Here is a 21890-nt window from a genome sequence, read left to right as displayed (position 1 = left end):
TTTCTATAGCACTTTGTCATATTCACATTATGGTTCTTTTTATTCTGTTTTACAAATATTTCTTTCTTTTTTTTTTTTATAAATTTATTTATTTTTTTCAGCGTAACAGTATTCATTGTTTTTGCACAACACCCAGTGCTCCATGCAATACGTGCCCTCCCTATTACCCACCACCTGGTTCCCCCAGCCTCCCACCCACAAATATTTCTTTCTTTGTTGGTCCCTTTCATAGACCCAAGGGCAAAGGCTATGAATTAGGTTTTTATTTCCCTGCACCTAGCAAGGGTCTAAAACCCAAAAGGCAGCAACAAAATGTTACATTGAGTTGGACAAAAAGCTTTTCAGTCCAAGTATTAACAAGTACAGTTGGGTTATAATATATACAGATTTTATGTTACAATATTTCAGTGATTTTTAAGGGGTGCATCTTTTCATATTTTGACATTTTGGAGCTAGGGTTGCTTCTCCAATTGATGACATCTTACAGTTGCTCACACCCAACAGGAGAGAGGGTGCAGTTGAGTCCCGCACATTGTGGGTACTACATGTGTTGAACTTCATTGCCTTCTAAGATGTCTTCAGAAAGCTTGTACTATGATTTGACATTGAAACGAAAATTGTTATGTGGGCAGAACGGCATGGCAACAACAGCAGGGAGTAAATCTGCTATTAGTGAAGCACAGGTGTCTGTGTCAACTAGAGCTTTTTCAAAAACTAAACTAAGGGAGAAGAAGGCCTTGTATCATTTAAATTGCAAGAGTTTTTTTTCTTTTTTAAAAAAAAAGAGTTTTTTTTCTTTTTTAAAGTAGTATATAAAAGAATGATGTGATTTACATTTCATGCGCATCTTAGATTTGATGAAATGTAGAAGTTTTGCTCTTTGTGGACTATTTAAGAGGAAAAGGGAGTAAAAACAGTTGCTTGTTGTATGCTCGGAGATGGAAGATATGCTGAAGACTGGAATATGGCCTAACAGCATGCTCATCTAAAATAAAGAGCAATCTGCAAAATATATATTTCAAGTTATCTTTCAAGCATTTGACTTAAGAGACTGAAAATCAATTGATTGATTACTTAAAAGCCAAAAAGACCCAAGGTACTGGGTAGTAATCAGTATGGTTTTATGAAGACCCAATTCTATCAGTTCAACTTAATTTTTCTTTTTGAAAAAGTATGTGCTTTTTAGACAAATAATAGGGCTTAGGGAAATAAATCAAAAGTAGAACTTCTGTTTCAATTTTATACAACATTATTTTTTTTTTTTTTTTTTTTTTTTTTTTTTAACCTCCATATCTTTCACATATTTCTTTATTTATTTTTTTCAGCATAACAGTATTCATTCTTTTTGCACAACACCCAGTGCTCCATGCAAAACGTGCCCTCCCCATCACCCACCACCTGTTCCCCCAACCTCCCACCCCTGACCCTTCAAAACCCTCAGGTTGTTTTTCAGAGTCCATAGTCTCTTATGGTTCGCCTCCCCTCCCCAATGTCCATAGCCCCCTCCCCCTCTCCCAATCCCACCTCCCCCCAGCAACCCCCAGTTTGTTTTGTGAGATTAAGAGTCATTTATGGTTTGTCTCCCTCCCAATCCCATCTTGTTTCATGTATTCTTCTCCTATCCCCCTACCCCCCCATGTTGCTTCTCCGTGTGGTATATATACACAATGGAATACTATGCAGCCATCAAAAGAAATGAAATCTTGCCATTTGCGACGACGTGGATGGAACTAGAGCGTATCATGCTTAGTGAAATAAGTCAATCGGAGAAAGACAACTATCATATGATCTCTCTGATATGAGGACATGGAGAATTTATACAACATTATTAATGACAAAGTAGAAGATGGGTGTGGATCAGGCATCGGAGTGAATGTTGTTCCAAAAGTATAGACTGAGCAGTCAATAGCCCCTAAAGTATTTATAATATTTGACTTGTCTATCCACCCAACTTATTGACCTCTTTTTAAATTCCATTTTCTGTCACTTCCCAAGTTCAGAAGAGAAATCCAAATGACCTTGGCAAAACTGATGGCTGTTTTGATTAAACGTGGATATAGTTTTAGTAATGACAATGAGAGACAGTGGTATGTCTTATTAGGTTTAATCTTTTCTCCACATAAGGGAGCTGGAGAAAACAACATTTTGAAGTTCCTTTCAGATACAAAATTTTGATAGTTAATATTTTAAAAATGAATGGCTTGTAATAAGGTCTAAGCTATATTCTAATAATTTGACATAAGTTAATGTTATTTAGAATTATATATTAAGATACAAAATAGCATTTAAAATATATTGAGAATCCCAAAAACTCTTTTTCTGATTGCTTAATTGTTTTAAAGAAAATTTTTGCATTAAAGAAACAGTGATTATCTGAAGCATTTATCTTCAATACAACAATAATTATCTTTGAGTATTTACTTTGCTTACAGTTATCAGTCATGGTAAGCAATGTATTATTATTATTATTATTATTTTAAAGACTTTATTTATTTGATATATATAGAGAGATCACAAGTAGATAGGCAAGTAGAGAGGGGGAAGCAGGCTCTCTGCTGAGCAGAGAGCCCGATGCGGGACTCGATCCCAGGACCCTGAGATCATGACCTGAGCCAAAGGCAGAGGCTTAACCCACTGAGCCACCGAGGCACCCCTAAGCAATGTATTATTATCTGTTTACTTGAGGCATACAACATGAAAGGAGAATGTTCTTAATCCTATGTCATATACCAAATTGGTATTATTTCTAGTCATCTTTTTTTTTTTTTTAAGATTTTGTTTATTTATTTGACAGAGAGATATCACAAGTAGGCAGAGAGAGAGAGGAGAAAGCAGGCTCCCTGCCGAGCAGAGAGCCCGATGCGGGGCTCGATCCCAGGACCCTGGGATCATGACCTGAGCCGAAGGCAGAGGCTTAACCCACTGAGCCACCCAGGCGCCCCTCTAGTCATCTTTTATATTTCTAACATGTTATTAACTCTCAAGGGATGAGAATAAAGTAAGAAACTGCAGTATTTAAATTACATTCAGATTTATTTGATTGTGAAGTTGTTATCAGCATTTTACACTGTTTTGAGGTCATTGTATGCTGGCTTGTAAAGATTTCTGGTTGGTGGAATGCTGAATCTGTCTGTTCTTTTGCTGTATTGGTATATTGCTTAAGTGAATACAGGGCAAATAGGTGAACTCGTGCCTTCTAAAGCGGTGTTAATTCAACTCTGTGGAAGAACATATGGTCAAGTTGTTATTAAACACATTAACTTGTGCCCCATTCTAAGTTATGAACATTGCTTTCATCATGATCATCAGTGATCTCCATGTTCCTAAAGTCTGTGGTCAGTTTTCAATGGTCTCATAAGAATTTCAATAGCATTTTTCTTTCCCTTCTCCTGGAGATAGCTTTTCATGCCTTCCAGAACACCACACTCCCTTAATTCTCTTCCTGTGTCCCTGATCTCTCCTTCTCAGTCTCCTTGCTGTCCTTTGCTCTTCTCTCTGACCTCTTCATGTTGGGGTGCTGTGGGGCTCATGTCACTGGCTTCTCCATCTGTGCTCAGGCCCTTGGAATGCCATTTTCTTGTATTTATTTGCTTTAAGTACCGTTTATATGCTTGTGACTCCCAAATTTCTATTTCCAACTCAGAACTCTTCTCCATGCTCCACACTCCTATAACCAGCAGCTACTGCACATCTCTGGTGGGGTAGCATGTCCAGAACTTACTCCCATTATTTGCCACCTGCAGACTCCCATCTCAGAGACAGCTCTCTTCTGGTTGCTCAGTTCACCTCTCTTTCATGTCCTCATTCAATCTGTTCGGAAATCCTCTTGACTCTACTTTCAAAATATATCTAGGTTCTGATTGCTTCTCACTATCTCCATTCCTACTACCCTAGGCCATGCCGCCATCATCTACCTAGATGATTGCGATAGTCTCAGCTGGTGTGCCTCTTCCCATCCTTGCTCCCCTTTTAGGTCTTTTCTGAACACAGCCGACAGAGTAATTATAAAGAAAGTCCAGTTATGTTGTATGTTTTATTTTTTAAAGATTTATTTATTTTATGGAGGGAGAGAGATTGCCAGAGCATGAATGGGGGGAAGGGCAAAGGGAGAGGGAGAGAAACAGACTCCCTGCTGAATGTGGGGCTCCATCTCACAACCTTGAGATCATGACCTGAGCCAAAATCGGGAGTTAGATGCTTAACCGACTAATCCACTCAGATTTTAAAGGCCTGCAGTTGTTCCCTGGTTACTCAGAGGAAAAAGTACTTAACAGCAGCCTATAAGGTCTTATGCAGTTTGGCTCCTTCCTTACTTCTCTGAACGTTTTCATCTATGGGTCTTCCCCTCCACTTAGCCTTATCAACCCTCTTGTTGCTTTTGAAACAAACTAGGCAGAGACCCATCTCTGGGCCTTGGCACCGGCTGTCCCTTTGCCTGGAACACTTTTCCGCAGTATCTCTGTGCCCATTCCCTTGTCTTCAGGGCTGCATGTGTAGTTCTCGCTGAAAGTCGTTTGTAGGGCACCTCCCAGGGCTCTGCATTGTCAGCCTGCCCAGCTCTGTGCTGTGACTCTACCCGCTTTAAATCATTGTATAAATGTCACTTCTCTGTGAAGCTAATCCCAAGCACCCAGTTTAAAATTTGAAGTCATGCTGGCTTTTCTGATAATCACTTTTGTTCTGTTTTACCCCTCCCCACTGTAGCACTTATGATTTTCTGGTATATTACTTTGTTGATTTACTTGCTATTTTGATTGTCTTCTTCCCTTTATTAGAATGTAAGCTCCATGAAGGCAGATATTTTTGGTTATTTTATTTACTCTCTACATTAAATGCCTAGAATAATATAGGGAGACACTCAACAAGTGTTTGTTGAATAAATAATTTAACATACCTTGGGTTTTTAGATATATTTAAAATAGAGAAAGAAGATTAAATCAATGAGTTTTTAAAGTTCATCATATGTACTTACTAGGATATTAAAACTTCAGTTTTTTAAGGTTTTATCTTCCATACCAGTATATCCATATGTGCTTTATGCCACCAAAAAATTGATAGCTTACATTAAAAAAACTTCGTAATTTATGAAGCAAAGGAGTTTCAAGTGATAATACTACCCAGCAGCTATGTTTGATAAAGCTTTTCCAAGTCTAATTAGCATCTATGGATCTTATAGTAGCAATTAAAAAATCTCTATGTGTTATTTATTGATTCATAAATAATATTATAGCTTGCTTTATTGTTATTTATGGTATACTGCAGTAAAAAATGACTGTTGTTCAACTGCAAATATTGATCAGGTCATTAACATCATTAGTGAATTAAGCTACAATAATTTTTTAAGTGGTTAAGTAGTGAGCTAGGAGAAAGACATATTTGTAATATATTTTTATTATCACATGATACTGTCTTTGTAAAATGATGACACAGCCAGTTTTACATGTAAGCAAAAGAAGTAAGAGTTTTTTTTTTAAAGGAGTGGAAAGAATGTTTATCAAAGGATTTGAAGCAATGTGTATTAACAGTAGTACAACAGCCCTTACTAACATCTCATATATATTCAAAGCGTCCATTACCATGATTTGGAAAGAGGAGTTGGATTACCTTCTTCACAGTTATGATGCCAACTTGGAAATTGGGATCTGTGTTAATTTCAAAGGCATCTGCACCATCTCCATCCACAATGGTGTATTTCATCTCGGCATTGATTCCTTCGTCCAAGTCCTTGGCAAACACTCTACCCACAGTGGCGCTGACTGGAGCCGATTCCAGCACACTCATCTGATAATGTTCTGTGGAGAAAGGTCAGAACATGCATCTTGTAATCTGTTACTATAGGAAATGCCTTGGCAGTGTCAAATCATATCAGGCCTGCTGGAACAGACGTCTTTCTCCTGGTTCAAGAATTAAAACTTGAGTTTTACAGAAGAAAAACAGATCCGAAGAGGCTGAGCAGATAGTATGAGGTCTTAGCCTGTACTGGATGTTTGATAAGGACGGGCCAAAAAGGCGTGACCTAATCCTTAGAATAGGACAAAATAAAAACAAAAATATTTCTTATCTCAATGAATCCACCTTCAGAGTGGAAGGAATTACCTTGCTTTCCAATCTTTCAGTCCCTCCTAGTGAACTATCTCCCCAAATGTTAATTCATTCTGAGAAAGAAAAAACATTGTGATTGCAAAGTACATATTTCTTCTGTTTAGACTTGAAATGCCCACATTTTCTTTTGCAGTCAAGCCAGTGTATAGAGTTTTCATCTCTGTGGCCACCTGCCCAAATTTAATGGCCATCAGTGATCTGTAAAGGAGGAATAGCCACAGAGAGCCAGTTCCCTCCAGTCCCATGTGTTGTCTGTCTGTATGTCCTTGCACTTGCTTCTGCCCAGCGGAAATCTCTGTTATTTCTTGTTCTCTTGTTCCAGAACAGAATACCCTGAAAGTTCTCACAAATATAAGAATCGCAGAGTTGGTAATGTCTTCCTTCTCAGCTTCACAATTAAATTTAGAGTTGTGTCTTTATTCACTTACCTTCTCTGGGGCTCAACTTTTTGACATTCTTCATTATTTTGTCAATCAAAATGTGACTGACTAAATAACAAAGAAAATCACATAGTCATATTTTCAATATGTTCATGGTCTCTTTTATTCTAATGTGTATTGCGAGCTACAGGGAATCCTGGGGTGAGGGCTTGAGTTTCATGAAGATTTGGGGAGGTTGACAGCACCCCACCAGCTCACAGCACCCTCCCTTGCACAGAAGAAATAATGCCTGTTCTTGGCAAATACGAGCCAGGAAATTGCTAATGTCTGTACTAAGCTGGCAGGCACTTGGATTTCATGATCTCTTTCTATTCTCTTCCAAAATTGTCGATGGATTAGACTTTGTTATTATAGAACTTTTAGGAAAAATAAACAAGTGTCTTTCCCAACCAGGAAAGATATGTGTTCTGTGTTTAAAAAAGCATATACATAAAATTTCTACATGTGATGCACTGTATTAGATCTGAGATCTTAATATTCCATTAAATTTGGTTCAGTTAAAGGTAACTAAGCTTGTTCAATATAAATAGTAGGAGTGTCATTTTGCCAACATCCCATGATCAGTTGTTAATATTTATATTATAAAATAAGCAATCAGAAGATTAGTAAAGCAGAGAGTTTATCCAAGGTAGGTTTGTGGAATAGTGAGATAACTTAAGCTTTGTTTTAACAAACAGATGGGGAGATATTTAATGGTGAGATAAAGACAGTTTTTTTAAAGTCCAAAATAATTACGATTTTAGGGGAAGCAGAGATGATGTGCAAAGAATGCTTGCAGGCAGATTACTTTTATCCATTTACATTTCATCTTCTATGCAGCACAGTCCTTCTGCTCTATGCTAGATTCCCCATTATCTTGAAAAAGTGGTAACTCAAAATGTTTGCTTTAGAATGGGTGTTAAGATGTTGGGTGTTAAGATGTTAAGGAGCAGGACTAAAACCCTGGTTAGCATTGTGTTATACTGTTGTAAAGTTGTCATGTCTGGGGTGGTATGACTTTCCTGCAGTTTGTAAATCCACATACTTACGACCTATGTAATAACTTGCAGCTTTTGCTCTTTCTGTCTTCATCAGAGGTACTGTCGAGTGTCAAATTTAAAAAGCCGAATAAGGTAGTTGAGGGATATTCAGGAATCTATAGTCTGCAGTGTGTGCAGTGTGAGCCATGCATGAAGTAATAAACGTACACAAAGGAAGAAACCAGTCCATGTGGCATTTCACAAACTGTTCTGTGATGCCCTGCTGTCCTGTAGAACTCATCAATTTAGTAGCTACTTAGTTGCACCACTTGTGAAATACGTACCTAGTATTCTGCCTTTTTGTTTTATGAAATGTCATGGGGTCTCTGTGTATACCAGTTGTTTGAGGATATTTGAGTTCCTCCCTGGCTTTATATAGATAAAAGAGATGACTCACTTGGTCTGGCTGACTCGAAGTATAGATGTTCAGCTCAAAGTCTGGTTTGACTCTGTGTTTAGTTTCTTTTCTTTCTTTCTTTCCTTTTTTTTTTTTTTTTTTTTAAACCTGATTTCCTGGTCTGGTCTTTCACATGAAATTGTGTGTGCTATTCTCATTTCTCTGACTGCTCCCTTCAGGCTTCTGATTCTCAGATTCACTTCTCCATTCCTGGGCTCCATTCCACAGGTATAGCTCTCTATTTCCACCTTCCTTAAGGCCATTCAGATTGTCTTGCTGTGACTTCATATTCAAATCTGAATTTGTCTTCCTCCTTCCCTGCCATCAGTTCCATTATGCATCCTCTGTTTCTATCAGTACTACAATTCTTCTCCCTGTCACCCAGACTTAAAACATCATAGTTATCTTTGACTCCACCCTCTGCTCTGGTTCCTTCAGCCAAGAAATCAGGAGGCAGAAACCCATGTTTTCTTACTTGTCCCACTGCACTCTTTCTGCTGTTTCCTTAAGTGCTTATCATTTCAAATCTCGAACATTCTAAAAGCCTCCCTGATGGATTCCCTGGCTTCTAGTTTCCACTCCTGCCAACCCATCTATACATGGCTATCAGATTAGCTTTCCTTTAGGTCTCTGTCTTGCTCAGAAACTTTTCAGTGACTTCCTTTAGAAATATAACACATCTAGAATATAGAAACATCTAGAAATAAAACACATTTAAAACACTAAAGAACAGGTCTCCATTTTTAGGGAGTCTTTGAACATGAAATCACATTTGCTACTTTATTTCCAGGTCTTTATACTGTAGATACATATTTTTTCTTTACATTCAGGTTCTATTGGAATGAGCTCTCGGAGAGCAGAGACTGTTTGTTTCGTACACTGTTCTATATGCCATACCTAGATGGTGCCTGAAGCAAATATTTTTTGAATGAATGAGTGGCTTCCCCCTTGTGGAATGTTTTTCTTTCTTCCTATTTAAATCTTTCATATTTTTGAGTCCCTGTTGCAGTATTATCCTTCGATGAAGCCTTCATTCATCTTAGTTTATTGTGAAAGTCTCATTCTGCACTACTCCAGTGGCACAGCAAATGCTACTTTTTGGTTAACTTTTGATGAGTGTAGAGTATCTACTCCCTAGCTGGATCTTAAGCTTCACAGGGGCAGGGACTGAGTTTCAAGCATCTTGTATCCCTCATGCCCAGTGCCTTTGGAAAGCAGGTGGTTGGTGCTCTTGTGAATTGACTGGCTAAGGTAGTCAGATGGGCACCTCTGTGTTGACCTTCAGTTTGGGTTATTTTTTCTATGTGTGTTCTCAACAGGGCAATATTGTATCCTAGGGGGCAAACATCAGTTTGGGGAAGGGAAGATAGGAACAAAAATCTTAGATGCTACAATGGTTTGTGGCTCTCTAAAGTTCAGCCATACCCGACAAAATCTTATTCCTTAGTATTTAATTTTATGGGGTGGAGTTCAGGGTGTGGAAATCAAGGGAAAAAAAAAGTATACAAGAGCTCCAGAGAGTGGTGGTAATGAATGAAGTGAGAAACATTGGCTCAGTGCTATGGGATATTGGGACCCTGAAGGGAAAAGGTGATGTGAGAATTGAATAATAAATGTAGGAAGGGAACCCATGGATAATTGAACTTTAAGAGGAACTCAGGTAATAGGTGCCTCCCTCTGGCCTGAGATCTTTACTCTCACTGGTTAGGTACTCACTCTGGGGAAAGCGGGGTGGGTTATCATTGACATCCAAGAGGGTGATGTTGACTGTTGTGGTCCCAGCTAGTCCTCCAAGCTGCCCTCCCATGTCCTTGGCTTGGATAATCACTTCATAGTATTCTTTGGCTTCTCGGTCCATGTTCATGAGTGCTGTCCTAATTACACCTGCAGGATAGAAAAGACTGCTTTTAAAAGCAAACCCACAAATCCAGTGTTTAAGGTTGACTTTCAGGTGTCTCCCTTGTGGAATGTTTGTATTCAGAGTGGAGATGCAAATCATCTGCATTTTATTAAACTTAGGTCAGAATTTGAGCTTGGAAAGAGTGCTGTGCTTAAACAAATGGTGAGTCAGCACTATGCCAGGAGAAGAGCTGGGGCCCATTTCCATTGGCGACGTTGCGAGGAGCGAACAGGAGGTGGCAGCAGCGGTTCTCGAACAGAGTTAGGGACTAGCAGTCCGGCCGGTTTCAAGGGTTTCTGTTGTACCAAAGAAAACTGGGGCTTTGGGTCCTGTAAAACACAGCCTCGCATGTCTGCAAATCTGTGATTTTTACATAATTCTCTTTCAGCCTGCTCTTTCTCTAGCCCCGAGAGCCCTTGTAGTGTGAATCACTTTTCTTGAGCAGCTCACTCCCAGTCTCCTTTTCCCTGTCTCCCCAGTACCTGTAAGCAGGGTTGGAATTCTGATTTGATTGTCCTTTTGTTATATATGCTTCGGCTGTGTTCTGCTTACCTGTGTGCATCACTGATTTCCACGAGCTGGGACATGAAAGATGCTCTGTTGGGTTGTGCGTTTTTAACAAACATAAGGGATGAACTCCCCCAGACAGTAAGTAGCAGCATCACAGTGCGATGATACGGTTTCATTTAAGAAGAGGGCTCTAAATCAAAATCCAGGGGAATGTGTTGTTTTGATCCTTCCAAGGGTGTGCTGTAATGTTTTATCTCCCTTTTAGCCCTGCTGTGTAGAAAAGTTGACTTCTCTACACTCTAGGCAAAGATTAAAGGCTTGTTTACTGCAAGTTTACAGTGTGACCCTTGGCTAAATAGACCTTTTGCATGCAAAGAAGAGGGATTGGGAACCACAAACCTGTCTCCGCTTGACTCCTAAAGTGTATATATTGCATTCTAGTAACAACATTCCGAAGTGAAATATGCAGCATTTTCTTTTTTTTAAATGCCCTATGGGCACAGCAATAACTATCTTTTCATGTGTTTTTGACCTTAATACTAAAGATGCCCCCTGGGAGCTGTCAAAATAATATAAGTTTCCTCTTAGGATATAAAGGACACATTACCCTCTTCCTGTCTGTATTTTTCTTCCCTGTGGGCATTCCCCCATTTTCCCTCCCCCTCTGCAGAATTGTTAAAGTTACTGTTTTATAGAAGTCCCTCACTGCAACCTTTTTTCTTTCCTCCTCCTAATTTACACTCCCTCACTTTCTGCTTTTATGATATAATTTTCTCAATGCCTGGTTCCCCTTAGGACTTCTGGAAAAAAAATTCTATCAGGTTGCTAATAGAAATGTATTTTTTCTCTTTCAAATGGAGAGGTGACTTTGAATGTTAACCATTTAATCTACCTCTGAGACTGTATGTTTCTTTACTCAAGTTCCTTGTTAATTATTCCTGGGTCTTCAATTTTCCCGTATGTAAAACGGGAATAACAGTACTCCCATGTATTTCGCAGGTTCACGAGAATAACGGGAGGCTCAAATATGGTAATGTCTATGAAAGTATTTTAAAAGGAAGAAAGCTTGGCACAAGCAGGATAATCATGATAAAACATAAATTCTGTAGTCAAAGCTCTCAGGTAAAACTGAAAGAAGCAACAACAACAAAAAACCACAACCAAACTTCTATTTGTCCGTTGTTGCCACATGCCGTCTTACCCATCCAGTTCTTTATGTTGCCCTCCCTGTGAGAGCTTCCCACTCAGCACCTGTCTTTTTGGGGGCCGTATCCCATGTTCTGTGCTCTTTCCCTCCTCAACAAAATCTTTGTGTCCTGGCATCCCCTTATTCGGGCCGTGTTCTCTACTTAGTACAGGGAGGTTCAGTGGGAAGAGCATCCGACCAAAAGTCAGGGGACATATCTACAAATAGAAGCACTTCGTTAGGTCTCAGTTCCCAATTTCCTTATTTGTTAAGTGACCGGTAATGGACTGGATGGTTCCCCTAAGGCTCTTCATAGTTTCAAAATCAATGATCCTGGTTCTCTAGTGAGCCCAGGTTAATGGGTCAATCCTCTTGGGTCTTCTTGGAGTGATAAAAGACAATCCCTGGGAATAAATTCCACTGTAGGAGTTACTGAAGGCTAGTGAGGATGTCTCTTTGTGTAGGTGGGCCTTTTGGTCTCTCCGTACACTGTCTAGACATAGCGCTGCTTTTACCCACCAGGGCAGTGTTAGTTTGCTGTCTTAATCTTAAAGCTTGTTACAATCTTCTTTCATTAATACAGTCCCTATAGAGTCCTGGAAAAGGAGAGTTGGGTTTATCATAAGTAGCAGTTATGAATTACTAGGGAATAAAGCAACCAGCTCTGATGACATTGCATCACATACCTGTTTTGGAGTCCACGGAAAAATAGGGCTGGCCCTGGAGAATGCTGTACACTACCCGGGCACTGTTGCCGTAGGTTGGATCATCAGCATCTGTGGCTGTCACCTGGATAACAGAGGTCCCTGAGGAAGAGAGATGGTGGAAACCTGTTCAAGTTGAATTGCTCAAGGCTGGAAGCGGTGCTGAATAGGCAGTCTTAACGCATTTGCAATTGTTATGTTCGCTTACTCAGGAGAACCCCCCCCCTTTTTTTTTAAAGATTTTATTTATTTACTAGAGAGACAGAGATCACAAGTAGGCAGAGAAGCAGGCAGAGAGAGAGAGGAGGAAGCAGGCTCCCCGCTGAGCAGAGAGCCCGATGCGGGGCTCGATCCCAGGACCCTGGGATCATGACCTGAGCCAAAGGCAGCGGTTCAACCCACTGAGCCACCCAGGCGCCCCAGGAGAACCCTTTTTGAGGTCAAGCTTCCATAGCTCCTAACTTATGCCTCTCTAGTGGGACAGGAGTTAATTCGTGTTTTAAATTCTTAGTAACCAGTAAGAACAACACAGCCTTTGGCTTCTTCATTGTTTTTTTGATAATACCAAAATGCTTCTTCCTTATGAATCAAACATTTATCCGTCTGTCCTCTATCTTTTAAGAATCAAAACTGAATAACAATTCTAGGCTTATTATTACTATTATTTTTTACTGTGGCTGATTTCACTGTCTAAGTAGTTTCCCGCCTAGGGACTTGGTTGTCATTTTTGGTCCAGTTTTAGAATTTGTGAGCTGTTGTGCACATTCTCTCTGTGTACAGAGAGGAGGATCTTCTGTAGAAGAACCGCTGTCTGTGCGAATCAGTGACTCTCCACCTTACCCACTGGTGACATTTCGGGCACAGTGGCGACGTAAGGTCCATCCAGGAACTTGGGCTCATTGTCATTGATGTCTTGGATTTTGATGATGAACTCTGACTCTGGCTCCATTGGTCTGCCAGTCCGCCTGTCTAGGGCTTGAGCCCTTAAAGTGTACTGGGCCCTTTCCTCTCGGTCAAGCCTCTGAATGGCATGGATGTCTCCAGTGGTGTCGTCGATGGTGAACACGACACCTGCACCTTCTCCTGAGAGGATGTATTTGATGGATCCATCTCCCCTGTCCATGTCTGAATGAAGCTAAGAAAAAAAAACAAAAAACAACCCAGAATCTCATTATGGATATATTGGAAATTAATTGATTTTCAGTTTGATCCAAACTTAGGACTTTCTTTCAAACATGAAGACTTTCTTTCACCCAAACATTTAAAATGTTGGTCTACAAAGAATTAATGTACGTTGAACATGATTGTATCAAAGACCAAGTATAGATCGTGAATAAGTCAAATTCTTTGCATATCACATTCAGTATCCTGAATTTACTACTGTATTTTTAGGTTCCTTTCCCTGAGAAAGATGGAAAACAGGAGTTCTGGGAAGTGTAGGCCCCCAACATGAGAGAAAGAGCAAGTCTAATAAGGAGGAGCCTAGCATTTCCACTTAAGAAAAAAAAGTGGACAAACCTAACATTTTAAAATAAGTATTTGACATAAACTAAGTTTTGGAGTTTCAAAAACCTTGTGATGATTCAAGTTGCCTGAAAAACTGATGGACTAATTAATAAATAGACTATGGCCACTGTCCTGGAAATTATAAATGACCTCCAGGGACTCCTGCAACTCTGATTCTGCAGTCCCGATTCAGTAATTTCATTTGATAGGACTATGTATGCATGCCTGTGTTCTGGGTATCAGAATGGATTTAACGGCTGGTTGTTGGTATTTGCATCAGTGTATCTCTCTTTGGTAGGACCAGTTCCTGGTCTTGAAATTGAATCACTCAAATCTATATGTGGATAGTTGAGTTAGGGACATGCTTTTATCTGCCCATCCAACTATGTTATCTCCTGGATTACTTTGTAATGAATAAGGCACTCTCAGAAGGAGTCCAGGGCACTATTTTCATACTAGGCCTAGAAATACATTTCTGCATCTCTAATTACGGATAACGTTCTACGGCAAGAATTCTGAAGGTTTGTGTTATCATATAAGTAACAGTCTCTCTCTAAAGTGGATTTTAGCACTTTGCATAGTTCAGAGATTTAGTTTATAAAATAGACAACCGGTTTTAGCTTTAGGCTAGTAGAGGCAGATATATCTGACCTAAAACACAATGTCAGTTATAAGCTGAGGGACTTGGACAAAGTAGTGAATGTTTATTACTCTCAAATTTCTAATGTTATAAATGTGGAGCACACCATTAATACTTACTTTGAAGGGTTGTTGGGATCATTAGAAATTAATGTATGTAAAGCGCCTAGTACAGCGTCTTTCCCATAATAGGACTGCTATAAATGGGGCCGATTATGATGATAGTGATAATGACGGCGATATGCATAGAGAAAAGGGCAATAACATGCCCAGCTCTTCTCTGCTCCCTTCAAGCCTTCAGGAGTGTAGCAGAGGTGGCACAAACAACCTTTGGCTTTTTTATTATTCATAGTCTAACGGGAAAAGGGGCAGAAGGCTGCCTGAAGCATGGCTAGGACGGTGTTACTCCGAGGATGAAATCGCACAGACACCGAGAGGACGCCTGAAAATGTATTCACAACATCCTCAGACAAGGATGGGTTTGGAGGTTGAGGCTGGCTTTGAGTTGATTTCAGACTGACTCCTGGCCAAACACATAGGCAGCGATTTTGCTGCCGAGAGGAATTCAGCTGTGTCTTATCTAGAGAGGGGAAATAGAGAGGATAACATTGACCAAAAAAATAGCTGAGGAATTTTTTTCTACTTTGAGAATTCTGTTTAGAGTATGAAATTCTCACATTTCCTCATTCCCTATACAGTATTATTATTTCTTGCAATCCAAATCTTCTATTTATGCAATTAAAAAGCCAGAGGTGCCCAGCTCTTATTGTGTAGGATAGAAAGCCATTTTATTGGAACCAGGTCATAAAGAGATGAAAATCCATTCCATCTGGAACTGTGTCTCCAGGCAAAGGAATGGGGTTTGGAGGAGGAGGAGAAGAATCTCGGGATTTTTTTAAAAATATTTTTTGATTTATTTGAGAGAGAGAGGTAGAGTGTGTACAGAGGGGAGGGGGTACAGAGGGAGAGAATCTCAAGCTGACTCCCTCGCTGAGCTTGCAGCCAGCAAGACTCAATCTCACGACCCATGAGATCACGACCTGAGCCAAAACCAGGAGTCGGGTGCTCAACCAACTGAGGCACCCTGGTGCCCTAGTCTTCAAGGTATATTACAAAGTTGTGATCACCAAGACAGCACGACATGTTTTCACTGGCATGAAAACAGACACATAGACCAGTGGAACAGAATAGAGAGCTCAGATATGGACTCTCAATTCTGTGGTCAACTAATCTTTGACAAAGCAGGAAAAAATATCCTGTGGGGAAAAAAAGCAGTTTCTTCAATAAATGGTGCTGGGGAAATTGGACAGCTTTATACAGAAGAATGAAACTGGACCATTCTCTTACTCCTATACCATGCACAACGATAACCTCTAAATGGATGAAAGATCTCAGTGTGAGACAGGAATCCATCAGAGTCCTAGAGGAGAACATAGGCAGTGACCTCTTCAACATCAGCCACAGCAACTTCTTTCAAGACACGTCTCCAAAGGCAAAGGAAACAAAAGCGAAAATGAACTTTTGGGAGTTCGTCAAGATAAAAAGCTTCTGCACAGCAAAGAAAACAGTCAATAAAAACAAAGAGGCAACCCACGGAATGGGAGAAGATATTCGCAAATGACACTACAGACAAAGGGCTGATATCCAAGATCTGTAAAGAATTTCTCAAACGCAACACCCAAAGAGCAGATAAGTCAAAAAATGGGCAGAAGATATGAACAGACACTTCTCCAAAGAAGAAATAGAAATGGCTAACAGACACATGAAAAAACGTTCATCGTCATTAGTCATCAGGAAGATTCAAATCAGAGCCACATTGAGATACCAGCTTACACCAGGTAGAATGGCAAAAATCGACAAGGCAAGAAACAATAAATTTTGGAAAAGTTGTGGGGAAAGGGGAACCTTCTTATACTGTTGGTGCAGCCACTTTGGAAAACAGTGTGGAGGTTCCTCAAAAAATTAAAAATAGAGCTACCCTATGACCTTGCAGTTGCGCTATTGGGTATTTACCCCCAAGATACAGATGAAGTGAAAAGAAGGGCCATATGCACCCCAATGTTCATAACAATACTTAAAATGTGGAAAGATCCAAGATGCCCGAATGGATAGAAAAGATGTGGTCCATATACACAATGGAATATTACTCAGCCATCAGAAAGGACGAATACCTAACTTTTGCATCAACATGGATGGGACTGGGGGAGAGTCTGCTAAGTGAAAAAAGTCAAACAGAGAAAGTCAATTATTATATGGTTTCACTTATTTGTGGAACATAAGGAGTAGCATGGAGGACATTAGAAGAAGGAAGGGAAAAATGAAGGGGGAGAAATTGGAGTGGCAGACAAACCATGAGACTCTGGATTCCAGGAAATGAACTGAGGGTTCCAGAAGGGAGGGGGGGTAAAGGGGATGGGTGAGTCTGGTGATGGGTATTAAGGAGGGCATGGATTGTGTGGAGCACTGAGTGTTATACGCAGACAATGAATCATGGAACACTGCATCAAAAACTAATGATGTACTGTATTGTGACTAACATAACATAATTTTTAAAATGCTGTGTATTTGTATATGAAGACTTGTAATCCGGAAATAGGTTCATCTAGGGCATGGCAGATTATTTAGGGAGAAGAAAAAAGAATAGAAGCTGACATAAAGTACCCAAGATTGTTTTGAGGTGTTCTGATTATCTAAAAAGTTTTGTCCTGTGGTCCTTAAAAAAAACTAAGTATACTTGCTGTTATCACAGGCCAAACTTAAGTGAGTATTCTGCATATGGAGTGTGCTTAGTAAGTAACAGAAGACTAAATAATCATTGCTGCTGTAGAGGTCCAGGTTCCTTGGGAGCCATCCAGCTGGCTGATGTCAGTAGAGTCTGGGTTGAACATCAGATCTTTTATCTTTTGTTTGTCTGTATTGGGAGAAGAATTTGAGGAATTCTCTGGATGGTAAGTTCCTTGAAGGTAGGAACCTCATGTGGCTTTCATTTTCGAGTGGATGCTCACATGTAGCAAGTGCTCCATAAAATTGTCTGGAATGAGTGATATAGGGTTTAGGATTAGGGTTAAAATTTTTTGTGAAACGTCATCTTTGTTTTGAGAGAGCTAGCAGCATCTTTCAGGTAGCTTCTGGGTGTGTGTGTGTGAGCCCTTGAGAGAAGGGAGGCAGGAGGGGGTGAGAGGACATCCACAGAGAAGCATGACGACCCTTTTATGAACAGGAACAAATGGGACCAGGTATGAAAGGGGCCAGAGTTTGCTTATACAAAACTGCTTTCTTAGGAATATAATTGCATCATTTCAGGATCCAATCAGGGAACAAAATCTAGACCAGTTATTTTAGCAGAGCAAATTTAATGTGGAGAATTAGAAAGGCAAAAGGGAACGCTGAGGTTTTGGAGGGTTAGAAACTCTAGGAAACAGCTAGTGTCCTTCTGGCTGGGGGCAGAGGGCAGCAGTTGGGGCTCCTGGAGTGTAGATGTTTGGAGAAGGCTGGACCTGAGGCCTCCGAAGACGGAGTGCTGTCACCTGGGGTTGGAGCTTCAGGAGCATGGAGGAGGTGCCCCAGCACCCACTTCTTTCAGACTTCAGACCCAGATTTCTGAGGAGGGGCTGCCATCCTGGTGTCTGTGCTTTCTGAGGGGCTGTGATGAGGCTGGTGCTGGGCATGTGGGAGGATCCAGGAACTGGGAGCACCTGTTGGCTGGGTAGCAGGAACAAGTCCCTTCTCCCTCCTCCTGTCTCTGATTCTCCCTCTAGTACATTCTACTGTCAGGACCCAATGGGGAGCTGGTCCAAAAAGGAGAAACTGTGGCTCGCAGAGCCCCAGCCCTGACTGACTTCGCTGCAGGGCGCATGGAAAGGTGAATACAGAGCTGCGAGACTCTAGCTGAGGAACCAGCACGGTAGTGTGCATTTAGCATTTGGGTTTGCCAGCCATGGAATACACATCTGGTTATGACCACTGCAAACGCCAGGCATTGATAGCTTTCCCTTAAGTCACTCAGCAAATTGGCAGTGTAAAAAAATGTGTTTTATAATCTGTCCATATTAAATTCCGTTAACGCTGACTCAGTACCAGCTCTTCAGAGGAAGGTAAGGGGCTTCTGGAATGGAGTCGGCAGCACATGGTTATGTACATATTGGGAAAACATTCTTCCTCCCCAAATCCAGAAAGAATAAGACAAGTGGGTATCCCCCCTTATCCTGATAATGCTGGAGTTCATAAGATGTTCGGTCAAAGGAGTAGTGAATGGTGCGAAGTCCAGGTAGATTATGAAAAATCTTAGTTGATTTAATATTTAAAAACAAGGGTGATTTTCAGTCTTTTTTTATCATCTCTCATAGTGCCTCGAACAATTCCAGGAGCTCGGCAGTGCTTATACTTTGTGGTTAGACAGCTTCCGGTAGCTGTTAACCTCAGCCTGCCTTGGAACCACAGCTTCGTGCCCACTCACAGACTCTCTGCATCCCGCTCTTTGCATATGTCAATATAATCTAGCTTTAGCTCGACACTGCCTTGTCCCTGGAAGGCCCGGTGTGGGTTTTATAAGGCCATAGCAATTAAAGCTGATAATTGTTGCCATGCTCCTCTGAAATAAGCAAATACTCAGGCATGCTCTCTAAACAGACATCTTCCAGAGCTCAAGGTGACAAGCTAAATGCTCCTGGGAGAGAGGAAATGAAAGGTGGATGAATTCTCTTTCAGAACAAAGGGGGGAAGTGCATGGGTAAGTGAATATATAATGCGGGGTCAGACCCCACTTCACTGGCTGCTCAGTGCTGGCTGGGTGAGATGGCTGTAGAGATGCCCTGGGGGTTCTGTGTCCTGGGTTGCGTGGTTAGCAAAGGGAGGGCACTAATCATGAGTACAAGAGAGAGGGTGCTAGACAGCTAAGTTCCCCACATCAGGAAGTAGTTGGGCTTGGTTGGATTCCTGGTGCCCTAACACCGTTGACTTTTCATTGTGTTGCTCAGGGCTGAGTCTCAGGGCAATGAAAAGAGAAGCCTGTGGCTGCGGTCTCAGATTCTCTGTTACTTTCTTTGTATTTTCAGACAATAAGCATAACCTATCTGAACCGCATTCCACAGGCTAATTATCTAGTAACAGACTATAGAAATAAGCCCTGGAGGTATAGTCTTTCACAGGCTAATTATCAAAAAGTGGTGAATCACACTTACTTCATTGCACTGTTATGATGGTTAAATGATCTGCTCTGTGTGACTGTGACTGACACGTAGTCCCGTGGTGGCCCAGTACAAACATTTGCCTTTCTGTAGTGCCGTATGTCCAGCCCTGTGCTGGGTACGCAGTGTTGGGGAAGCGTAGGGAAGGCTAAGGTTGGTATCTCAGCTTCTACCCTTGGGAAAAGGGAAGAGGGCTCTAGATTGTACAAGGTACACCAAGCAATTACCGAATACAAATAAATTTCTTTTCTTTTCTTTCTTTCTTTCTATTTTTTAGGAAAGGAGAGAACTTTTTGAAATCTTTAAAAATTTTTTTTTATAGATTTTATTTATTTATTTGACAGAGCATAAGTAGGGTGTGCAGCAGGGAGAGGGAGAAGCAGGCTCTCCGCGGAACAGGGAGCCCAATGCAGGACTTGGTCCCAGGACCCTGGGATCATGGCCTAAGTGGAATGCAGCTGCTTAACCAACTGAGCCACCCAGGCGTCCCCAAATAAATGTATTTTCTTAAGCTTTAGCAGTAGCCATGTATGTCTAGTTGGAAGAAATATTTTATAAATAGAAGCTAGAAGTCTTTGCAACTCTGAATAGATAGGAGATGTGTTCATGATGAAAATGGCTTTTAAACTAAGGCCCTGAGAAACTGGAATGTGATTGAACAGAGAGGTGGTGACAGTGTGTCCTGGGCAGGGCAATGGAATTTGTTAGGGACAAATGTAGTATGTTATCAGGGCCAGTAAGGATACCAGCATGGGATCAGGACTAGATTTGAGAATTTTAGGGGAGGGCTGGATAAGGGAGGAGGACTCATTTTCTGCAAGTCCTTGAACTATATGCTAAGAGTTCTGATAAGCATTAGAGCTACAGTGCTTTCTTAATCAGAGGAGTGACATGATGGAAAGGGTGCTTCAAGGAGATGAATGTCCTGAGTCCTGGGGGAGGACTGGGAAGATTCTCTCTACAGGGAGACGGGCAGTGGCTGCTTAGTTCATCTATTCATGAGGAGCAGAGGGACCACAGTAATGACAGAGCCTGGAGAGGACGAGGTGAATCTGAGAGAAACTGGCGCGGAGATATTGACAGGATGTGGTGACTGGTTATGCATGAGGGAGGGAGGGAGGGAAGGCAGAAATCAAAGAGAAGTCACAGATTTTGAAGCTAAGAGATTTGCAGCTGCATCAGGTTACATGCTTTAAGGAGCTGCTGTGTTCCTATAACGATCTCCCCATCTATGACTGTTACCACTACTGCCACTGTCCCTACTGTCATTACAGACCAGTGATCATTAAGATCTTACTCTGGACCAGGTCCTGTGCTAAGCACTTTACGTGTGTTAGCTTATTTAATCCTTACCACCCCATGAAGGATCCACTTATTAAATATCTTTTTGAGCATCTTCTGTGTGACAGGTGCTGCGTTAGGCCTTGGAGATAAAATGGGAGCACTGTCTTTGCCCTCACTGAGCTTACAGTCTAGTCCAAGGCTTCAGACAGCACTTGTAAATAAACCAATGAATTAGATATTGTAGGTTGTGATTAGAGCTCTGAAAAAAATGACTGTGAGAGAGTCTAACAGAGGGGCCTACCTTAGAGAATGGTCAAAGAAGACCTAGATTCAAAATGAGTCCTGAAGAGTGAGGAGAAGTCAACCACCAAAGAAGCCAGAAGAAGAATATTTTATTATGGGAGAACAATCAGACAAAGCTTGGTAAGTTGTAGGAAATGCCAGAAGGCTATGTCCCTGGAACACAAGAGGAAGGGAAAGAAAGAGTGGCTTGTGATGTGGTGGGAGGCCAGGAAGCAGGCTGGATCAGAGAGGAATGGCTTTGGAAGCTGTGGGGAGGAGTCTTGGTAATTCAGAGTATGGTGGGAGGACACCGAAGGATGTAAGCAGAGTGACACAGTCTGACTCTTATGTGTGGAGAATGGATCGGAAGAAAGTGTGGGTAGAATTGCGGACACTAGTTGGGATCGGGGTGTTTGCCCAGGTGAGAGAGATCAGTGGAAGTAGAGATGGGAGAAATAAGGATTTGGGATGTGTTTTGGCAGAGGACTGATGATTGGCAGGTAGAGAGACTGTGGGGGGCAAGAGAAAGGGAAGAATGACCACATTATCTCTGGTTTTAGAAACTGAGTGATGGCAGGCAGTGCTAATAATAGGGAAGACTGGGGGCAGGTTTGGGAGGAAAACCAAGAATTCCTTACAGGATATGCTACATTTGGGAGGGCTTTGAGTCATAAACATGGAACTCATAAACTGATAAGGTTTATGAGTCTGAAGTCCCAACAAGTGGCCTGAGCT

General features: G+C 41.1%; 1 protein-coding gene across 3 annotated transcripts in view; it reads right to left on the bottom strand.

The window, feature by feature from the left end:
* CDH20 (cadherin 20) overlaps positions 1-21890 on the bottom strand; it is a 210564-nt gene that overhangs the window by 30611 nt on the left and 158063 nt on the right. For all 3 annotated transcript variants that reach the window (XM_046025152.1, XM_046025154.1, XM_046025153.1), the window contains exons 3-6: positions 13099-13393; positions 12241-12360; positions 9675-9842; positions 5605-5792 (exon numbers count right to left, since the gene is read on the bottom strand). In XM_046025152.1, coding sequence (XP_045881108.1) covers positions 5605-5792; positions 9675-9842; positions 12241-12360; positions 13099-13393 — 771 coding nt within the window. The remainder of the gene's footprint in view (positions 1-5604; positions 5793-9674; positions 9843-12240; positions 12361-13098; positions 13394-21890) is intronic.

Source organism: Meles meles, chromosome 12, assembly GCF_922984935.1.
Source record: "Meles meles chromosome 12, mMelMel3.1 paternal haplotype, whole genome shotgun sequence".
NCBI lineage: Eukaryota > Metazoa > Chordata > Mammalia > Carnivora > Mustelidae > Meles > Meles meles.
The sequence above is the reverse complement of the archived record's forward strand: the minus strand, read 5'-3'. Positions and strand labels throughout refer to the sequence as shown.